Raw genomic sequence first — 23,091 nt, forward strand, 5'->3', positions numbered from 1 at the left:
TTAGATTGTTTTAGTCACAGGATAAGTTAAAAAAAACACAGATATCCTGTGTTTACTTATTTTTCCTGAGAATATGATGAATATTTGGCATGTTAATCTGCCCTGGCAGCTCAGGAAGTTCAGGCGACTAACACAGATAAGGCACATTGCCACCACTGTGAGAACCTCCATCTTTCAAAGAGGGGAAGGTTGTTTGTGTTTCTCCAGCGCTGCCAGATCCACCTCTCCAATTTCTGATTCATTCAACACTTATCAGGTGGTTTTATCCTCAAATCCTACTAGGACAACTCCTTCCCTGGCCAACCGCTCTCCTCTTTGCCTAGGGAATTATCCAAAGCAAGAAGTGATCGTACATACCCTGGATTCCCAGATGATCATGGATCATGACCATCATCTGAGAGATTAACTTCTGGACTGGAAGAGTTTAAATCCGTTCTGTAAGTTTTGAGATTATTCAGTAACCTTTAGGGACTCTGCATACAGAAATTTTGTAGCTGTGGATAATTATCATTTCCACTGATTTAACTGTGTCTTAAGTTATATATTGTTAGTCTCTGATTTGGGAGGGAAAAAAAGTACTGAAGAATTCAGTATTTTTATCAACTAGGTTTCTGCTACATACATTATCATGGTGCTCGCCTCTTCTTTCCAAATGTTGTACACATTTAAAGCTTTTACCAATAAGCCTCAACAAGTGGATAATGATTCTCTAAGAGGAGACATTACTTGCATTCAGAAGTTTAGGCACAGCATACCCATCATTTAAGAATTACACATATAGAAGAAACACTACTTTTAAACTACAGACACAGTTATAAACAATTATAATAGACAAGCATTGCCAAATTACTTACAATTAACGTAAAAAGAATTTTTTTTTTTTTTTTTAAGCAACGCTCAGACAGGCATAGCCCCAGGAGGAACCCAGGGCCACAGGTGCATTCAACATATGGATGATCAGCGTGTCAATGTATCCTGCAATGCACATTAATTCCCACAGCTAGCTGCATTCTTCATCGACACATGAGCCAAGTGATCCACCACTAAGAGTCATAAAAAGCACTTTGAACAACACAGAAAGACAAAAATACAGCAACATCAGAAAGGTAAGTACCTTATTTCTTGATGTTATTATCTGTTTAATGACTACTCGGTCTGCCAGCAACAACACCTTTGTCACTGAAGAAAGAAGTAATCTCGCAGCCTTTATCACTCCTGTTTTGTCTGTAAAAATTGTGATCTGCCCATCAGATTCCAGATAGTTCAAGTTGGTTATGTCTGTAAGTGCTGCAATTGTTTCTCCTAACAAGAAAGGCGAGGGGAGAAAGTTAAACGGGCATACAAATTAAAATCTAGACTTCTCTCTAACCTTGAAGGTACGGCACAATGAGGAGAAACTCAGCTTTGGAGTCTTACTTCAGGAACAAGAAACGGTTTCACCTTGACGATTGTAGGGATTATCATACGAAGCTTTCTAACCAGAAAATAATAGCACACTCTTAAGAACTGTGACAAATTTTGCCCTCACCCAGTTTGAAAAACATCATAATTTTTGTTTCCAGTGGTAATGCAAACTACACAATCTAAAAGCCTCCTGTCCTACAAGACAGTAAGAGAAATCCCATGAGTCAAAAACCAAAGAATACCCTAAAACCCAAGCAGTAAGCAGGTGCCAAGGCTTGGGCTGGGGCGAGGCCAGGGAGAAGTCAGGGGTCACTGCCAATCTCCACAAGCTGAACCGCCTTGGGTTTTCACGGATCCTCAGAGAGAGAAAAAAGACAGGGCTTTGGGCCCCAAGGGATGACATCTTCAATATAATGGGGGCCCGGAAAGAACTGTCAATAGGCAAAAAGAAACAATAAGGAAGTTTGTCTGTCAGTCAGCCTGGACTTTGGGTGGGGAAAGTAAACAAAACAAAAGCCTCCCTCCTGAGAATTCAAACCACAGGCTGGCCCTCAATTAGGCTGCAGTTTGAATTTATATAAACTTCTTATGATGCCCAGCATAAACCATTCTATTAATTGAACTCCCAACCCTCTAGAAAAATTATCTTCTTCACTGTTGCTATCAAAACTTTTGATTTCTGTAATGGTAATTATCTACTAATAAAACAATCCAAGTATTCTTGTATTACAATACAAGGCTACAATATTCTTCAAACCTCCATACTGTTAAAAAGATTTTTAAAATAATAAACCTTTAACCAACTTATAGTGTTCAAGATAATTTTTTAAAGTCCTAAATATACCTGTGTGCCTAATGGATTGATTTTCTTACAAAAGCCCTCCTGCCAATTCTATTACATACACAAAATAATGTGTCAGCTCATAGGCTAAGAATCTTGAGTAAAAAGTACTGGAATCTTAATGGAGAGGCCACAGGGTGAAATATAAGTCAAGGTTTAGAAAGATCAGTCTGGCAGGCACAGTGGCTCACACCTGTAATCCTAGCACTTTAGGAGGCCGACGCGGGTGGATCACCTGAGGTCAGGAGTTCAAGACAAGCCTGGCCAACATGGCGAAACTCGGTCTCTACTAAAAAAATACAAAAATTAGCCAGGTGTGGTGGCAGGGGCCTGTAATCCCAGCTACTCAGGAGGCTGAGACAGAGAATCGCTTGGACCTGGGAAGCAGAGGTTGCAGTCAGCTGAGATGGCACCACTGCACTCCAGCCTGAATGACAGAGTGAGACTTGGTCTCAAAAAAAAAAAGAAAGATCAGTCTAGTAGGAGTACATAAAATAGAATGGAAAGGAAAGACTTAGAGCCAGGCTATTGTATCAATTGTGGGTGTGAAATAGTAGGGACCTTACTAGTATAGTAGCCATAGGAACATTAAGAAGATGATTTGGGAGACATTAAGAAAACATAAAATTAGTACCTGACCAATGATAAGAAGGAAAGAACGAGTGAAAAAATGGCCTCAAAGTTGTAAACCTAAGTTGCTTAAAGAAAACTGAAGGGCATTGGAAGAGAGATGATAATTTTACTTTCAGACAACAGTTGTTTGAAATAACACAGGAATACACCAAAGATAAGCCACAAGACATGGACTGGTAATGCAGACTTGGATGTCTTGTGTATAATGACAATAGCTGAAGCGCTACAGATAGAGGAATTCTGTGGTAGCCAGCCTTCAAGATGGCTCCCCATGATCCCCACCTACTGTTATTCACAACCTTGTGCTGTCTGTCCCCTCCCACATCATACCAGGGTTGGTATGGTGGAAGTGATGGTATCTCACTTCCAAGCTTAGGTTCTAAAATAACTGAGGCAGTTGTCTGGGTTGCTCTCTCTCTCTGAGAGAAGCCAGTTGCCATGTCATAAGCAGCCCTTACTACACAGATACCTACGTGGAGAGGAAGTGAGGCCTCCAGCCAACCACCAGCAAGGAAGTGAAGCCTGCCAACAACCATGAGAGGGAGGCTGGAAGCAGACCTGCAGTGCAGTCAAGCTTCCAGGTAACAGAGGCCTGGTCAACACACTGACCGCTACCTCATGAGGCACACTGACCCTGAGCCACCCAGTGAAGCCACTCCCTGATTGGTGCCCCCTCAAAAACTGTTTTAGATAGTAAATGTTTGTGGTTTTAAGTTGCTAAGTTTGGGTTAATTTGTTACACAGAAATAGGTAGCTAATACAGAGTTTTGATAGCAAAGAACAGAGAACAAAAGTGCTTAGAATTAACCTTAAGGCATACAGAAGGGGCAGGAAGAAAAGTATCGGTTTGCATTCTATCATTAATAGCTAAAAGGATAAAAATGTTTCCTCTGATCCTATGGAAAATGTTCATTTTTTTCTACACCTCTCAACCACAAAAGATACAACATATAAGCCTGCACATATGGCATTATTCAACCTTTCCCTTTTCTGACTAGACCCCAGGCATTTAACTCATAAGTACATGGGATAGTAACATTTGGTTGGCTCCACCAACATGGTCAAATGCTTTCTTAACATTATAAAGTTGCTCAAAGTGTAAACTGTTCAGAAATCAGTTCCCTAAAAAAGTCACAAAGCTGTCTTACAGCTTCACAGGTATCATTTTTAATTTATTATATGTCATTACTAGTGCTGTGTCTTAATAGGAAAACCCAAGGTCAATCAAACACAAATATTTGTTGAACTTCCATATAAAACATAAATATAAACCTTGCCTGGTAGCCAAGTAAAAAGCAACAATACAATGTAAGAGTTCAACACAGGGAAGTAAGAATAAAAATTAATTATTATAATAACAACTAATATTTATTGAGCACTTACTATGTGTGAAATGATACATGCATTATATCAAAACACCTCTATAAACCCTAACAGTCTCATTTTATAGATGAGAACACTGAGGTTTAGAAATGTTTAATAGATTGCCCAATATACCCTGCCTGCAAGTAGAAGCACTAGGATTAAAGTCTAGGCAATCTGACTCTAAGACTTTAGTTCTTTTTTTTTTTTTGAGACAGGGTCTCACTCTGTCATCTCCCAGGCTGGAGTGCAGTGGCACCATCACTGCTTACTGCAACCTCAACCTCCTTGGGCTCAAACAATCCTCCCATCTCAGCCTCCCAAGTAGCTGGGACTGGAGGCACGCACCACCACACCTGGCTATTTTTTTTTTCTTATGTTTTGTGGAGACAGGGACTCACTATGTTGCCCAGGTTGGTCTCAGACACAGCTCAAGAAATCCACCCGCCTTGGCCTCCAAGCGTTGGGATTACAGGTGTGAGCAACTGCACCCAGCCAGCTCCAGTTCTTTATCTACTACTTTATATTAGTTCCCTCAAATGAACACTGTTGTCGAAAAAAGAAAATGATTTGTAGGGGTTGAGTGGGCTAGAAACATTACAGGAGTGATTTAATGAAGTCTTAAGTTTGTATGTGTTAAGAGAAAAAAAGGCTTCTATATTTTACAACTCCAGAAGACATCATTCTCATACTCTTACCTGAGTGACACTAGGAGGAAGATGACATGTGGGGCCCATGAAAGCTGACAGCTTCCAAAATACTCCGTTTATGGAGCTGCCTGGGCATATGGTACTCGTGTCAGTGTACCACGTCCTCCTCTCTCACCTTACACTGAGCACAATGACATGCTACAAAGCCAACAAGGAGCACAGGACTCAGGTTGTCCTTTCGTTTAAAAATACTGTACTCCTGCTTTAATCAATGGTTGTTAGAAGAAACAGTCATTTTTTAATTTCTTTTTTTTTTTTAACCACAAAGCTTTCTTGCAAAAAGAAACAGTAATATGAAGAACATCTCTACATTTTCTGTTGAATTGTCCATTACGTAACGTCTGTTTCATAAGCACCCACACAATAATTTAGTGTCAGGAAAAAAAGTCTCTCCTCTTACAAGCTGGTTTGCTTCCTTTCAACAAACAATGAGATTATATAACCCTTTGTTTCCCACATTTTTGTCTTGCCTTCCAGGAAGTACAAAGATAAATTTCATGCTTAATTAAAATAATAATGTCTGCCAAAGTTTCTGGTTTATTTTCACATCCTATTTTAATAAGTTTATTGAACATGTCTTTTATTGTAAGTGCTTTCAAATCCTTTTCTAAAGTAGGAAAAATATAAATTATGAATAGAATAAGGATATCCCCCCCTGCTTCCCACATAAAACCTATTCTCTGTTCCAGTGAATGGTTAGAAATCCAAAAGTCAACCCAGGGTCTTCCCTTTCCTTTAGTTAACAATCTACTTTTACCTATTCAACCACCTTAATGAGTATTTTGTGTACTCCTCCTGCTCTTTACAGCCCTATTACACTGACTTGGCCTAGCTGGTTTTACCACAAAAGCTTCCCTATTAATCTCCCTGCCTTCAGTCTCAACCTTCTCTCAGGCTGTCCTCATTTGTTCACTTCCTCCACACTATCAGAAAGACTTCTAACACAAAACATCTGTGAAATGTTCTTGTTTTGAAAAAACAAAACAAAACAAAATAACACAAAACAATATGTCTTTCAACTGGCTCAAAATTTCTCAATGACTCCTAGTATAGAATAATAGTTGAAATCATCCACATAACATACAGGACCGTGTATGATCTTGTCCACCCCTCCACATTTACTTGGTTTTATCGCAATCACTCTCCTCCTGCTGATGACCTGCTCCTCCCTCAGAGTTCCTCATCTCAGTAGATGGCACCACCATTTGCCCAGCTGTTCATACCCCAAATCTTGGAGTTATCCCTGGCTCTTCTATCACATCCAAACCATCAGCCAGTCCTATCAGCTCCACCTTGGCAATATATTGAAACAAAGCCACCTTTCACCACCTCAAATGCTGTCGTCTAGTCTAAGTCACCATCATCTATCACCTGGACCACTGTGACAACCTCCTAATTGGTTTCTCTGAATCCATCCTCACACCCCCTAAAATGTATTTTCTATACAGGATCCACCAGTTACCCTTTTAAAAATACAAATGAGATCATGTCACTGCCCAGCACAAAATCTCCCACTAATCCCTCATTCCACTTAGGACATAGTCCAAAATTCCAGTCCTTGCCTATTCTCACTTTCTCCTTGCCAGGAATGCCCTTCCCCCAAGTATCCACATAGCTCAGGCCTTCATTTCATTGCAGTCTCTGCTCTAATGTTCCTTCCTTAGCAGGTCTTCTTAATCTCCTATCCCAGGAGTTCTCAACTGGGGGCCATTTTTACCCCTCACGGGACGTTTGGCAATGTCTAGAGCTATTTCTGGTTGTCCCATGGAAGGAGAGGGGACCTTTCAGCATCTAGTAGGTAGAAGCTAGTAATGCTGATAAACATCCTACAATGTACGGGTCAACCTCCCACAACAGAGAAGTATCCAGCCCAAGATGTCAGTAGCACCAAAGTTAAAAAACCCTGCCCTCTCTAAAACAGCACCTTCATTGTTCTCCTCTTACCTTGCTTTTTTTTTTTTTTACATGGTAACGATCACCACCTGACATTACATATATATTCATTTATGATCTGTCTCCCTCAGCAGAATGCAAGGCCCACGATGGCAGATTTTGGACTGATTTGTCCATGCCTATCTCCCTATGGCCTAAAACAATGCCTGGTATATCACCAGCATTCAGTGAATATTTATTGAAAAAATTAATGGATAAATGATACTTCAACAAAGCTGCTGTCCTCAAAACACCCTAGGTTCTCAAAGGCTTCTGTGCTACCATCTATAGAGAACTGTGAACCATCATGAAGTCTGAAGTCACTATGATTTGTTTGCTGTAGAATACTAATGGATACTAATGCTTATTTCCATTTCCTATGTCATGGAAAGTAGACTAATATGTTCTTAGAGAATAGAGGCCACAGCTCCCACTTCTCTATCTCTCTCACATCTCAATGGCTGATGAGGATGGCCGATCACTAACTCTGACCAGTGAAGGAGTCCTATGTTTCAGATTTAGGACTTGATCCAAGCAAAGTGCAGTATTCGCGGAAGCTAATCCAGGCCTTTAATGTTTGAGGCAGCCATAATCAAAGAGCTATATATCTTTACTCAAAATAAAACAATAATTTTTCATCATAACCAAGCAATAAAAGTGGTATGAATAGTCTTCAAAATCAATATCCACCTACCTGCTTGTTTAGCTTCAATACAAGCAATATTTATTTCTTCTTTCAAATCCCAGTTTTCATTGGCTATAGCTTCTCCTACTTTAACAAATCTTCCAACTGCCAAGTTGACAGCTTGTCCTACACGCTGAATTGCTTGCAGAGTTTTATCAGACTTTTTGGTATTATCTTTATGATTAATAAGTGTGGTGATCTAAAAATAAAAGATAAAAGCAACTTTTATCTCAATACCTTTTTTTTTAAGCTGTATCACAAAGTCAAAGAAAATTAAGCCTGGCATACTGGATAGCTCAATAGACTAAATCAATAGTTAGAGATGCTTCAACAGAGGCAACCAGCAAAGTATCCTGCATCATTCCTTAAGACAATGTTTCCATTAATTACAATTCCAAGTTCACCTGAGGGCAGTTATCTGGGGCATGCAGTTTATCTGGGGCATACAGTTCCAGAGGCCCTCCAGATCTTTCAACAAATCCTAAGGAGAAAAGTAGAAGCGGATAGATCATTACATTCAGAAAGCCAAAGTACTTCAGGTCTAGTTTCCTCTACTACGACTTCAGATGCTATGAGAGTAGAGACAGCTCTTCTTCCTCTCCATTCCACTCCGTTGCCTACCATGGAGCACAGGTTGTACAAAATAGTACTTGTGCCATACATGTTTACCAAATTAACTAGATACTTTAGAATGAGCATTGTAATCTATATTTTACATTTTGCTAAGTTTTGTTGCATCAGACTCAAAATAAACAGAATACCAAGAGTTTTAACACTTGATCCCAGGCCCTGAAATAAAATACAAAAGGTGACAACTTCAGCTGACTGAAACAAACATAATTCTTCAAAATATCTTAGGAAACTAGTACATGAACTATGCTGACATCTAAGAATATTTATTAAAGAAATGTTGTATGAAAAACATAGATTCCCAACTACTGCTCAATGTACATGTACTAGTATTAAAAGAAGGGGAAGAGAATTACAAGAAGCGGAAGAGAATCACTTCTACTCTTTGCACAACTACTATGTGCCAAGCACTTTATATGTATGTTTAGGTATTAATAATTTACAATTAATAGACCTAGGTTTGAGTCTTGGCTAGGCGATTACTTGCTAAGTGGTCTAGGGAAATTTAATCTCTAAATTTCCTCAACTACAATATTGCTTTTCATCAAATTTTGAATATCTACTATATGCCAGTTCCTAAGGATGTATCAGTGAATGAGACTAAGACAATCCCACCCCCATTAGGTTTACAGTATGGTAGAATAGCAATAATTCAGTACACAAAATATATTTGTTGCACACTATCATATCCCATATAAAATTCTAAGCAAACCTGAAATAACAATCAACAAGAAAGAAAAGCCCACGTTCCCATGGGGCTTACATTCTAGTGAAGGAGTGGGGGAGAACTAATAATCACATAAATAGGTAAACAAAAAATAAACTTTAATATAACTGTTATGTACAAAATGTTAGGATAGTGTGATATAAAGTATCTGTGTAGCTACCTGAAATTGATTGGTCTTCCTTCTAAGAGGAAGTGATATTTAAGCTGAGATCTAAATGATAGCGAGGTAGTCAGACCAGCAAACATCAAAGGATAAAGAGCATTCTAGGAGAAGAAACAGTGGAGGAAAAAAAAAAAAAAAGCCCTGAGGAATGAGCCTCTCCTGTTCAAGGAATGAGGTGAAGTCGGAAGTGGCTAAAGGATAGTGGGTCGGGGGCAAGTTAAAACCAATATCCAAGAGATGGGATGGGCAGGGACCAGCGTGGAATAAAGAGTTCTGGAATTGGAATAAAGAATTTATATTGGCCGGGTGCGATGGCTCATGCCTGTAATCCCAGCACTTTGGGAGGCAGAGGCGGGCGGATCACAAGGTCAGGAGTTCGAGACCAGCCTGGCCAACATAGTGAAACCCCATCTGTACTAAAAATACAAAAAAAAAAAAAAATTAGCCAGGTGTGGTGGCACATGCCTGTAATCCCAGCTACTTGGGAGGCTGAGGCAGGAGAATCGCTTGAACCCAGGAGGTGGAGGTTGCAGTGAGCCGAGATTGCACCACTGCACTCCAGCCCAGGCGACAATATGAGACTCCATCTCCAAAAAAAAAAAAAAAAAAAAGAACTTATATTTTATTCTATGTATTACAGGAAGATACTTAAGGGTCTTTAAACTAGAAAATACTATAATCTCTGTAGTAATTTGAAGCCATTGAAGGGTTTTTTAAACAGGAAAGTGATATAATCTCCGCAGTGGTTTGAAACCACTGAAGGTTTTTTAAGCAGGAAAGTCATATAATCTCTGTAGTGGTTTTAAAACATGTCCACAAATTCTCCCCTCAAGAGGGAGGGCCTCATTTCTCTCCACATGAGTGTGGACTGGACTTGGTGACTCACTTCTAATAAATGGAATAAAGTGAAAATAACGGAGTGCTTCTAAGAGTAGGTCACAGAACACCTGGTGACTTTCATCTTACTCACTCACTCACTCTCTGCAGGATCAATCACAGTGGGAACAAGCCAACTGCCACATAATGGAAGGTACTCAAGCAACCCTATGGAGAGCCCCACAAGGTAACTGAAGGTTCTGGCCAAAACATAGTGAAGAACTGAGGCCTCATGTCAACAGCTGAATGAGTGAACTTGAGAGCAGATTCTCCAGCCCCAGTCAAGCCTTTAGATTACTGCAGGCTTGGTCAATCATCTTTATTTTGATTTTATGAGAGACCTCACTCCAGAACCACTAGGTAAGCCACTCTAGAATTAACCCACAGAAACCATAAGATAATGTTTGTTGTTTTAATGCACTAAATTTCAGTTAATTTGTTCTGCATCAATAGATAACTGATACAGATTTTGGTGACTGGATCTGGGGTGAGGCTGTAACAAAACTTAAAATGTGAGAGTGGCTGTAAAATCGGGCAGTGAAAATTGAAAGAACTTTGAGTGAATAAAAACTAGAAACGTCAAAGAAACTTTGCAGAAGCATGATGACCTTTGAGGAAGCTGTCTTAGTTAGGGCTGCTATAACAAAATACCTTAAACCGAGTAATTTATAAATAACAGAAATGTACTGCTTACAGTTCTGGAGGCTGGGAAGTCCAGGATCAAGGCACCAACAGATTTGGTGTCTACTAAGGACCCATTCCTCACAAGTGGTGTCTTCTATGTCCTCACAAGGCTCCCTGAAGCCTCTTTTATAAGAACACTGATCCCATTCATGAAGGCTCCCTTGTGACATAATCACCTCCCAAAGGCCCCAACTCTTAATACCATCATTATGAGGGTTAAGTTCCAACATATAAATTTTGGGGGAATGCCAACAATCAGGCCATAGCAGAATCTATGGGTAAAAGCTTAAGGAAAAGTGAGAAAAATCTTACTGGAAACTGGAGAAAAGGGGTTCCTTGTTATATGGTGACAGAAAGTCACCCTCATTAACATGAAAGGGAGAAAATATACCTAATGAACTGGGAGATCTGACTAAGGAGATGTCAAAGCAGATTTTGAAGGTGCTACCTGGTTTCTTTTTCCTGCTTACAGTAAAATGTAAGAGAAGAGAAAAATGAAAAGAAACACAGATAAACAAAAACAAGCCAGAACTTGCTGGTTTTAAAAATTCCTTCTCTCATGCCTATAATCATCAGCACTTTGGGAGGCCGAGGCAGGCAGATCACCTGAGGTTGGGAGTTCGAGACCAGCCTGACCAACATGGAGAAAACCCATCTCCACTAAAAAAAAAAAAAAAAAAAAAAAAAAAAAAGTTAGCCAGGTGTGGTGGTGCATGGCTGTAATCCCAGCTACTCGAGAGGCTGAGGCAAGAGAATTGCTTGAATCTGGGAGGCGGAGATTGCAGTAAGCCAAGATCGTGCCATTGCACTCCAGCCTGGGCAACAAGAGCAAAACTCCATCTCAAAAAAAAAAAATCTTCTCCAGATGGCACATCATACTAAAATTAAGAATGGCTTCCAGGCAAAAATAAAATCTATGGCTGTGTCAAGAAAGCACCTAAAGATGAAGCTAAGGGTATGACTATAAAATCTTAAGATCTCAGAAAGGTCCAAGGTGTTGCTTCAGACAACCATTCAGGTAAACAACAGATCTCCTAAGAAGCCTAAAGGTATTATTCCTCAGCAGTCCCAGCAGAAGCCCAAGTTAAAGAAGAGCATATATCAAAGAGACTTGTGGGTGTGGAATTTTGTCTAGTAGAATGAATTCAATAAGACTCACAGGAGACCAACAAAATTTTTAAGATGATCGTATTGGCAGAAACACTATCAGCTTGGACAAAAAGGGAATACATCTTTGTATGAAAAGAAGCTTTCATACCAGCCCCTGCTCCAAACTTCCATAGGCAGGGAACAGGCTGAGAAATCTATGCAGCTGCAAACATGAGCTACAATTCATGTAAAATAATGACTTAGAGGGCAGAATCAAGAGCCACAAACTATTCCAGGACTTGAGTCTTAATCAAGGAACTGGCAACATTTGCCCAGGAGGAGTTCAGAATACCATAAACCAGTGGCTCCTATTTTTTTTCCATTTTTGAACAGGACTGTATAGCAGTTATTCTATACTTTCTATTTTCTCATTTTTTGAACAGAAGAGTCTATAGTGGTCATCCTAAAACTGAAAGACGTCACACTTAAGGAACTACTACATACAAGAAGTCTCTCCTGGATCGTATTTGTAATAGATGCCAACACTGTGGATTTCCAGCTGATGTTGTGACTTTGGAGAGGATATGGATGGGGAGAGGTTACTTGCAGGTGGGAATAAGGTAAACAATTTGTGGGCAGAGGTTAGAGTGTAGGTAATTCTAAAATATGTCCACAAATTATTTGCTATTCCTCCCTTAAATAGGTGCCTTGAGTATGGGCTGAACTTAGCTACTTATTTCTAACTAGTAGAATAAAACAGTAGTGACAGTATGCTAATTTTGAGGGCAAGTCATAGAGTCACTGTGGTTTTCATCTTTCTTTCTCTCTGTTCACCCTAGGGAAGACAATTCCCATGTCATGAAGACACTTGACCGGCCCAGTGAGAAGGCTCACATCATGAGCCTAAGGAAACTGATGCTAAAAGGTGCTTATTTAAGGTCACACAGCTAATAAGTGCTAGAGTTAGGATTCAGAGTCAGACATTTCAATTCTAGGGACCATACTCCTAAACACTACCCTATAATGTCATACAACAACCCAGTGAAATAGGTTAATATTAATCATCCTCATTTCCCCAAATTGGAAAATAGGGGTAATAATCATCCCTATTTTACAAATGAGGAAGTTGGACATCAAGAAGTATGGGAGAGATAGGATTTAAATCCAGATATTCTGACTGCAGAGACTAGCCTCTTAGCCACTTAGCCATATTGCCTTCTCTGCCTTATAATGTTAATAAGAAGAGATGGCTGGGCGCAGTGGCTCACACTTGTAATCCCAGCACTTTGGGAGGCCAAGGTGGGCGGATCATGAGGTCAGGAATTTGAGACCAGCTTGGCCAACATGGTGAAATCCCATCTCTACTAAAAATACAAAAATCAGCCCGGCGTGGTGGTGCGCACCTATAATCCCAGCTACTCAGGAGGCTGAGGCAGGAGAATTGCTTGAACCTGGGAGGCAGAGGTTGCAGTGAGCTGAGATCATGCCATTGCACTCCAGCCTGGGTGACAGAGCGAGACTCTGTCTTGAAAAAATAAATAAATAAATAAATAAATAAATAAGAAGAGTTAATAAAATAATGAAAGCATTGTGTTTAACATAGTACCATAAACAGTTTATTGTAAGTGTTCAAAGACATACTATAATTAGCTATCTTACTTAATCCTCAGGTATTATTAAAGATTAAAAAACTGAGCCTGAGTGAAATTGCATACTTGGCTCATACAACTAATAAGTAGCCTAGTTTAGAATTTGAACCCAGGTTTAAACTGACACCAAATCCCACCTAATACTCCTTCTTTTACTGGAGGTTTTCAATCTTTCCTATTTTTTTTTAATTGAAATGTTACCTAAAAGCTCATTACATAATCATGTGAAAGAGTCACAATAATTTTAATTTGGAGAAAGACTGTGGGCCATGCTGCTGGGAAGCAGAGAACAAATCCTATTGGCACCAGCTTAATCCTTTTCCACACCTGACAGACTCTAGGGAATTGTTACTATCACATGAAAAAAAAGAGAACTTGCTCAGCATTGACTATTCCAAGCTAACCATCTTGGAAGAGACTCTGCAGTGGAAAGGAGTTTAAGTTCTTGCTATAGATTGAATGTTTGTGTCCCATTCCCCCTCCCCCTCCACAAATCCTTATGTTAAAATCCTAACCCCCAATGTGATGGTATTAGGAGGTGGGGCCTTTGGGAGATGATTAGGTCATGGGGGAGGAGCTCTCATGAATGGGATTAATGCCTTTTAAAAGAGGCCTCAGAAAGCTCTCTCACTCATTTCCACCCTGAGAGAACAGTGAGAAGACAGCTGTCCATGAACCAGAATGTGGACCCTCACCGGATACTGAACTTGCCTGAACCCTGATCCTAGACTACCCAGCCTACATAACTGTGAGGCATAAATTTCTGTTGTTTAAGGCACCCAGTCTATTGTATTTTTTATAGCAACCCGAACAGATTAAGGTGATTCTGTTTATTAAATATTTCATTTACATAAAGTTTTAAAATTTCAATTACAAAGAAAAGATCCTGCAATTAGGCTAAAATATGAACTATTGTTCAGTTCCAAAAGACACATTTTGCTTTCACTAGAAGCGCCTTCCCCAGTGCATAATTAGGTGTGGCTGCCTTCCTTTTACTGGAAAGCAGTCTGGGAAATGTTCAGTACAAATATAGTATGGCTTTAAAATTTTATTTAGAGGAACTAAGTCAATATGTAACATTCTTTATTTAAGGTCTACTTATATTCTAAAATTAGTTTCAAATGTTTTAAAAGGTAGGTTCATAAGTTATACATGTTCATTGTTTATAAACAGAAATGGAAAATATAGGAGAGCCTCAAGAAATAAAAATTACCCATAATCCTACTATCCTCTGAGAATTCTGGCATAATTCTTTCCAGTCTTGTTTTATACATATAGATACTTAAATACACAGTTTTACAAAATTGAGATTAAACTTCACTTTCCTTATCATGTAAAAAATAAGACTAACTAACATTTGTTAAGCACAACAGTACCAGGCACTAGCCTATGTGTTTTACATGTATCAATTCTTTTAATGCTTGCTTCTCCAGCATCTAATAGGTACATACTATTATTACCCTAATTTTACAGATAAAAAATCTGAAATTTAAAGAGGTTAAGTATTTGCCCGAGGTCACAAAGCCAGGGGAGCTACCTACACTCTTAATCACTACACCGTCTCTCTTACCTTCCAGGATTACGTTAAGGATCAAGGGAAAGACAACTAGCAAGAGTGCTTCGTAAATTATAATATGCCAAATACAATCTTAGCTATAGTTCTGCAAAAATAGGAATGATATTAAATTGAGAGTCATAACTTGGAGTTGCCCTGACACCAGAGTCTAGAGAACACCTGAATGAACCAGAGAAGAGGGCAGAAAAGGCATCCCTTGGGGAAGAAGACCTGGTGTACTAAAGAACTCTGCTGTGGAATAAAAGAATAAGAATCAGGGTTTACTTGATAGCTTCTAACAAAGGGTGTCAAGAAGTGCAAAACACCAAAGCATATCCCAGCAGTTAAGGGCATGGACATCATTCTGCCTGGTTTTGAATTCTGGCTCTGCCATGTGACCATGTGGCAAGTTATCTAACCTTTCTGTGACTCTGTGTTCCCACGTGTGAAAATGGAAATAATAATTGTACCCATCAGCCAGGCATGGCAGATCACACCTGTAATCCCAGCACTTTGGGAGGCCAAGCCTGGCCGATCACCTGAGGTCAGGAGTTCAAGACCAGCCTGGCCAACATGGTGAAACTCCATCTCTACAAAAAAACAAACAAACAAAAAAATTAGCCAGGCTTGATGCAGGGTGCCTGGGTGCCTGTAATCCCAACTACTTGGGAGGCAGAGGCAGGAGAATTGCTTGAACCCAGGAGGCGGAGGTTGCAGTGAGCCGAGATCCCGCCATTGCACTCCAGCCTGGGTGACAGAGCGAGACTCCATCACAAAAAACAAAACAAAACAAAACAAACCGCACGTATTCACATACACAAATCAGCAAAGAGCAGAGAGGGCGCCTTATCTACTCTCTTCATCGACAACGTAACTGCAACAAGAATCCTGAAAAGCTTCCAGGACAATGCAGAGAGTAATGGGAAAATGAGGTAGGCTACCTTAGAAATTTAAGGGGTCTGTACAAATAGTGAATAAAGGAAATCTATCAGAGACAGGAAAAGACTAGTGGGCAGTAGAATAACATTCCACACCAGGGTGGAGTTCTGTGGCAGATATCCTTCTTCCCTTCCTTGGATAAAAGCATTATAAGACTTGGAGTGGGAGTTCTGACAGGAAGAATAAAGTGATTATTAAAGGAGGTGGGGAGGTACTCTACATAAAATATGCTTGGTTCTTAGCCCAGGGCTTTTCAAGAAACTGTCTGAATTATAAAATATAAAACATATGAGTATATATAACATATATGTGTGGAGTTTAAAGAAATGAAAGAAAGACCTGTGCAGCCACCACCAAGCTTAAGAGAACAATGTCAGTATCTCTGACAGACCATGTACTCTGTGGCTACTCCTTGTCCATATCACTCTCTTGTCCCAAAAGAAACCATTGTCCCAATTTTGTGTTCATCACTCCCTTATTATAACTATTGCACATACAGTATACCCTAAATGATATCTGGTTTAGTTTTATCTGGTATTGAACCTTTATTTTTTTTCACTCAACATTATGTTTTTGAGATTCATCTCCATTGATAATTATAGCTGTGGTTTATTCATTTCAGTGACAGAGTATATCATTATATGAACATAGCACAATTTATGTAAACATACTACTGTTAAAAGACATTTGGGAAGTTTCCAGTTTTGGGCCATCAGAAGTAAAAATGCTATCCACATTCCAATCCATCTTTTTTTTTTTTTTTTTTTTGAGACAGAGTCTCACGCTGTTGCCCAGGCTGGAGTGCAGTGGCACAATCTCGGCTCACTGCAACCTCTGACTCCCAGGTTCAAGCGATTCTCCTGCCCCAGCCTCCCGAGTAGCTGGGATTACAGGCATGCACCACCATGCCAGCTAACTTTCATATTTTTAGTAGAGACGGGGTTGGTCAGGCAGGTCTCAAACTCCTGACCTCAGGCGATCCACCCACCTCAGCCTCCCAAAGTGCTGGGATTACAGGAGTGAGCCACCACGCCCAGCCCCAATCCATTTTTCTAATAGATGTATAGGAGTTTCTCTAGGGGTACTGACTTAGGAGTGGAATTGCTGGGCCACAGGTAATGCCCACCTTCAATTATAATAGATTACAACAAACCATTTTCAAAATGGTTGTAACACAGATATTCCTACCATCTCCACATTCCTCACCAACACTTATTCTCACTGTGGATTTTTTAGCTTGTAGTTCATTGATTTCTAATGAAGTTGAATATCTTTTCATATATCTTTTAGCTGTTTCCTCTTTTGTGAAATTATTTTTTAACCAATTTTTAATGGCTAATCTTTTTATTTTTTATTCATTGGAGTATTTTATTTATTCTAGGTACTACAAATCATTTGTTGGTTATTTGTGTTGGAATCATATTCTCCCACTTAATGACTTACCTTTTCCTTTTGATGAACAGAGGTTCTTCTTTTGTTTTTTGTTTTTTGTTTTTTGAGACAGGGTCTCACTCTGTCACTGTCACCCAGGCTGAGTGCAGTGTTGTGATCACAGCTCACAGCAGGCTTAACCTCCCCAGCTCAAGCAATCCTCCCACCTCAGCCTCCAGAGTAGCTGGGACCACAGGTGCATGCCATCACACCCGACTAATTTTTTGTATTTTTTGTAGAGACAGGGTTTCACCATGTTGCCCAGGCTGGTCTCAAAATCCTGGACTCAAGTGATCCACCTACCTCAGCCTCCCAAAGTGCTGGGATTACAGGTGTGAGCCACTGTGCCTGGCCTAGGTTCTTCATTTTAAAGAAGTCAAATTTATCCATTTTTTTCTTAAGGCTTATACTTGTGGTATACTAACAAATCGTTTCCCAGCATAAGGTAATGAAGATACTGCCCTATTTTTTTTTCTAAAAGTGTTGTGAGCTTTTACTTTCATATTGTCTTTAATCCATCTGAAGTTGACTTTTTACTGGTATGAGACAGAGATCCAATTTCATGTATTTCTATTTAGATATCCAATTGTCCCAGCTTAATTTTTTTTTAAGTTCTTTCTTTCCCCACTGACCAGCAACGCCAATTGTCATTTACCGAGTTTCCATATATGTGTGGATCTGTTCTAGGGTTTTCTATTCTGTATCACAGGTCTATGTTTTTCAGCCCTGTTCTGACAGCCACATTGTCTTAATTACTATAGTTTTATAATGAGTCTTGAAATCTGGCAGAGCAGGTCCATCAACCTTGTTTCTCTTCTGCCTAATCTTGGCCCTTTGTGCTTTCATATAAACTTCAGAATTACTTTTATCAAGTTCTACTGAAAAATCTTGCTGAAATTTTCATGGAAATTGCATTAAATTGACCAATAGGGATAACTGATATGTCTATAATATGTCAACCTAGGCTCGAACACAGTACTTTTCTCCCATTTATTTAGATCCATGTTGGCTTTTGATAAAATTTTTAAATTTTCTCCATGAAGTTTGACCACTTTTGCGATGTATACATAGAGATAGAGCTCTTTCTCTATATATACATAGCAAAAGCAATATATTCTTAGGAAGCTCATATTTTGCTGTTATTGTTAATATAACTGGATTTTTTAATAATTACTTTTTCTATTTATTTTTTATTATTTTAAAATTATTTTTTAAAGACAGGGTCCTTGTTGGCCAGGCTGGAGCACAGTGGTGTGATCACAGCTAACTGCAGCCCTCAGCTGCTGGGCTCAAGCCATCCTCCGATTTTTTAGCCTCCTGAATAGCTGAGACTAGAGTAGCTGGGATTACAAGCACCAGCCAGTGCACCTGTGCCTTGTTTGTTATTAATGTAGAAAAATGCAATTGATTTTAGTATCCTACGTTCAGTGAACTTGCCAACACTCCTAATTTTTATAATTTACTTGTAGACTGTTTTGAGTTTTCTGCATAGGTTATTATATCACACTGAGACTTTTGGTTTTTCCTTTCCTATATTTATTCCTTTTATTTCTTCTCCTTGTCGTATTACACTGGCTAGAATTTCCAGTGCAGTGCTGAATAGAAGCATAGCAGGCACCCCACTCTGGTTTCTGGCTTTAAAGGAAATGTTTATTTTAAATTTGACTGTTGCTATGATGTTAACTAAAAGTTTTCTGTAGATACTCTATCAGGTTAAGGACACTTTTTCCTAATACTAGTTCCTTAAGTGCTTCTTATCATTATTAGAAGCTGAATTTAGTTGAATGCTTTTTCTGCATCATTGTTATGAAAATATATCTTTTCTAATCTGTGAATGCAAACAAAACTGTACACATTTTTCTAATATTGATATAATCTTGCATTCTTAGAATAAGGCCAGTAACCCAGGACTTTTCACTTGGAGAGTCAGAAGAAGCTAGATGATACCAGAATAGAAACTATCTACTTTAAACCGTATAGTGCCAGTCCTACTTGTTTACCTCAAAACCCTGCCTCCTCCATGACATCGCTGCTGACTCATCCATGCCTTCTCTGAGCTTTTAGAGTATGTGCCATTGAGGATGTTCATTTGACACTTTGCATGTGCTATTCTATACATGACCTATCTACCAACTAGAATATAAGCCCCTCAAAAAACAGCAACAAATAAGCACACAATAAATCCTTGCTTAAAATGCTTAAAATATCCTTGTGGATGAGATGGTGAAACATGAGTTGGGTAATAATACAGCATTCTCAGAAAATGAGACTTGTGGACATATGAGTTTTCTGGAGAACTGCTGTTTTAATCTCCTAACACTGAAACTTTAAAATCATTCTAAATTGTACTTCCATGCTTTGTTAACCGAGTATTCTGGCCATGCTTAATACACTTCTTGATTTTAACTTTTTCTTGTTAAGGACAGTCAAGTATGAGGAATATCAGTTATGGTGTTGTGGTAGAGATGTAGCTGTAGATACACAATGTGTGGGATGCCAAACCTCAGCTGTGACCCTGAACAAGGCTTTAACTGGAAAAAGAAAAAGAAAAAAAAGGCAGTTATTCTTCCCCTTTGGCATTGACCTCTAACTCTCAGCAGTGATTTATACTTTTCTTCCTCTGCTCTCCTACTTCTCTGGCTTCTTTTATCCCAGAGTTACACAATGCAGAGCTGTAAGACTGATACATTTTTAGCAGTGGATACTGTGAAAAGTTGCCATTTCTCCAGATTACGACTTTCTAGCTTGTTTTTCCACTGTGTACTATCTTTTTCTCTAGACCTCATTACTGCTTCTAATCTCTAGAGAGGACACAGCATAGTGTAGCAAAGAGAACCTTCTGGAGCCAGGGTACCCGGATTCAAATCCCAGTTTGGCACTTATTGAAAGCCCTAACGACAAATTATTTAACCTCACTATTCCTCAGTTTCCTCTCCCATACCACGAGAATATACACCAACTTCACGTGATGGTTAGGAGAATTAATGAGTTAATATTTACAAAGTGCTTAGAACCTGACCTACCACATAGTAAGCATTACATAGGTGTTATTTAAAAAATGGATAAAATACTATCAACTTGAACTCCATCACTCTCTTATCTCTCTGCCTCTTAAAACTGCTCCGGTATTTCTCATTTTGGTTGTGTTTGTGCTAGTGGAGACAGGGGAGGAGCGGAGGGTCTGACATTACTGAGGGATCCCAGTGCCCCTTCCCACTGGTCAGAGCCTCTATGAGACACAGGAAAAGGGAGGGTGTCAGGTATATTCATCACTGCTCTGTTAGCCATGCGAAGGTGAAGAAAATAGGGATGTTTATTTAACCAGCATAACAGGAATCCAGGGACATGTGTGACTGCTGTTTTCAAATATTTGCAGGGCTGGGCAGGAGAAGACATAATATCATTTAGAATTCTATGCAACAGCTACAGGCTCCCCTTCACTGAACATGTTTAAGCAGGGTACTGGTGGCCAGGTGTCAAGGATGCTAAAGAAAGAATTTTTAGTCAGATAATCTTTAAGATTTCTTCTACCTCTAAAATCTTGGTAATCCTAGTATGAGTCACGAAGTGGTTACAACCTGGATGTGAGTCACACATCGCCAACGCGCTCCCGAAGGCACAGAATTCACTCCCCACAGTTCTTGGCATCTTACCACAGACCTAAGTGAGGAATTCTAGCCCTGAAGCTGCATATAACCCAGCTCAGAGAAACAAAAACTTTCCTAAAACTCAGGGCGTCGGTTAGCTGATTGGCAAATACAGTAACGCACACATCCCAAACGGGACTTGGCAAAACGGTGTGCATCTGGATTAACTGTCAGACAGTCTCCACGTCACTTTTCCACGAGGCCGGACAGAAGCCGGCAGAGGTGAGCAGCAGCAGGTTCAGGGGAAGGGGTAGGGTGGCCGGGATGAATGGGAGGCCAGCGAACTGACCTACGGCGGGGAGGGACAAAGGATCAGGGAGCGCACGCTGGGCGGGGAGGCCGGGAGGAATACGCCAGGCGGAGGAGCCGGGCTCGGGACAAGGCTGCGAACTGGTGACAGAGTCGGTTATCGAGAAGGGCCCTAAGTGCCAGCGGGGGGCCCAGCGGGAGTCCTCTCTGCCTCGGGAGCTGGGCTCAACCACTCGCCCCGCGGAGGGGGTATCGCCCGGCCGGGGGCCCCCGGGAGCCGCAGACCCGAGGCAGGTACTGGGGGCAAAGGCCCAGGCCGGCACCCCCGCCCCGCAGCCTCCCCTGCTGCGGAGTCCACTCAACCCTGCCGCCGGAGTTTGGATTATCCAGTCTCTCGCCGCCCGGGCCGAGGCCCATCCCGGAGCTCCACACAGGCGGTCCGACAACAACGCCACAGTGCCGGCGCGGAAAGTGGGGAAGCGGCTGCCTCCCGTCCGGTCGTGCGAGCGGCGGCCGCCATCGCGGGCCGCGGCGGGAGGGAGAAGAGGGGCCGCGCCAGGCGCCACTTTACCTGAGAAACCAGGGGGAGTAGCGTCTGCTCCACCGAGCGAGTTTTGATCTCCAGTCCCGAGTCGAGGGCGAAGCCCGAAGAGCCGGAGCCGTAGACTGCTCCGGCGCCGCCAACGCCGGCGGGTCCGGGAGAGGCGGCCATGGCCCTCGGTCTATCCCGCAGCCTGGACTCCGCGCCACGGCGAGCCTGCCGCCAGTCAACCCAATCGCCCGAGGCGGCGGCGACAGGACACTCGCGCCAACCGAGACCCCGCCCCCAGGGGTCCGCCCCCCTAGGGCTCCGCCCCCAACCCTGCGTCCCCACCGCCCGTCACCGTATGGCCCCGCCCATCCTCGGCCTCTGCCCCACCCCCGCAGTCCAGCCTGGGGTGGGCTCCCTGCAACCCCGCCCCCTAAGCCGGGTCCAGCCCCCACACGGCCCCGCCCTTACCTCTTCTCAGACCACTTCCATGGGTTCCAGGCACCTTCTCGCCAGGGTGGCGAGGAGAAACAAAACACATCTCAGTCACACAGCCACATGGCCTCCTCTTACTTGGACAGACAACCGTCCCCAGCAAAGCTTCTCGTCCTCTCGGTAGGTGACTCGTCCTAAATCAGCTCTGAATTCCCAAAGACTTCTGGAAGCTGTGCTGGGGTTGAAACTGGTAGACCAAAACCAGAATCAAGTCTGTTGGGAGGGACCTTTCCCTTGGGACGGGAATTCCAGTGGTGATGTCTTCCTGGGGCTTCTCCGGAAGGTCCAATTTCCACTCCACCCTGCTCATTCTTTCACCATGTATTTCTCACAAACACTTTGAGCTGGATTGAAGGGGGAACACTTGATAATGCAATCATTAATGGAGTATCTGGGTATTCGGCAGGAAGTCAGTATATCTTTCACACTACTGTTTAGACTTATTCAAAAGAAATTTAAAACAAACATGAAAAAGCCTCATCTACTGTTCAACACTACTTCTTAAAACTATTTTTCAAAGTTTTTTCCTAGTGCCAGGCACAGAGCAGTTTCTTCATAACTGTTCATTGCATGAAAACACCAAGTGTGTATTTCTGACAACTCACTTGAGGGGAAGGGTAAGAATCAGTTCTGTAAGCACAACTCTGAGCTCGCAGAGCCCCACGATGGGGGCGGGGAGCTGAAGACTCCTAAGGTCTCCAGGAGCAAGGCCAAAAGGAGGTTGTCAGCAGTATGCACGCTGTGAAGGAATTCCAGACTTAAGCAACAGACTGAGAAGCATGAAAAAATGTTTTGTCAACTACCATATCTGCCAGTGAGAACCTATCAGAGTAAAAAAGAATCTGAGGCTGGCCAGTCCAC

At 41.2% G+C, this 23,091-nt stretch overlaps 1 protein-coding gene, 1 long non-coding RNA gene and 1 pseudogene across 3 annotated transcripts in view; 1 reads left to right on the forward strand and 2 right to left on the reverse strand.

Moving 5' to 3' along the window:
- Positions 1-21,930, reverse strand: part of CTNNAL1 (catenin alpha like 1) — a 68,900-nt gene extending 46,970 nt beyond the window's left edge. The window contains exons 1-3 of one of the 2 annotated variants that reach the window (XM_054519381.2): positions 7,972-8,094; positions 7,577-7,766; positions 1,115-1,302 (exon numbers count right to left, since the gene is read on the reverse strand). In XM_054519381.2, coding sequence (XP_054375356.1) covers positions 1,115-1,302; positions 7,577-7,766; positions 7,972-8,079 — 486 coding nt within the window. In that variant the 5' untranslated portion in view covers positions 8,080-8,094. 2 annotated transcript variants of the gene reach the window in all.
- On the reverse strand, positions 892-1,052 carry LOC112135024 (5.8S ribosomal RNA; annotated as a pseudogene).
- Positions 9,401-14,204, forward strand: LOC129047984 (uncharacterized). Its single transcript, XR_008509936.2, has 3 exons — positions 9,401-10,323; positions 12,576-12,661; positions 14,040-14,204. It is a non-coding gene; the product is annotated as an uncharacterized LOC129047984 (long non-coding RNA).
- Positions 21,931-23,091: the final 1,161 nt, after the last annotated feature.

Source organism: Pongo abelii, chromosome 13 (genome assembly GCF_028885655.2).
Source record: "Pongo abelii isolate AG06213 chromosome 13, NHGRI_mPonAbe1-v2.0_pri, whole genome shotgun sequence".
Classification (NCBI taxonomy): Eukaryota; Metazoa; Chordata; class Mammalia; order Primates; family Hominidae; genus Pongo; species Pongo abelii.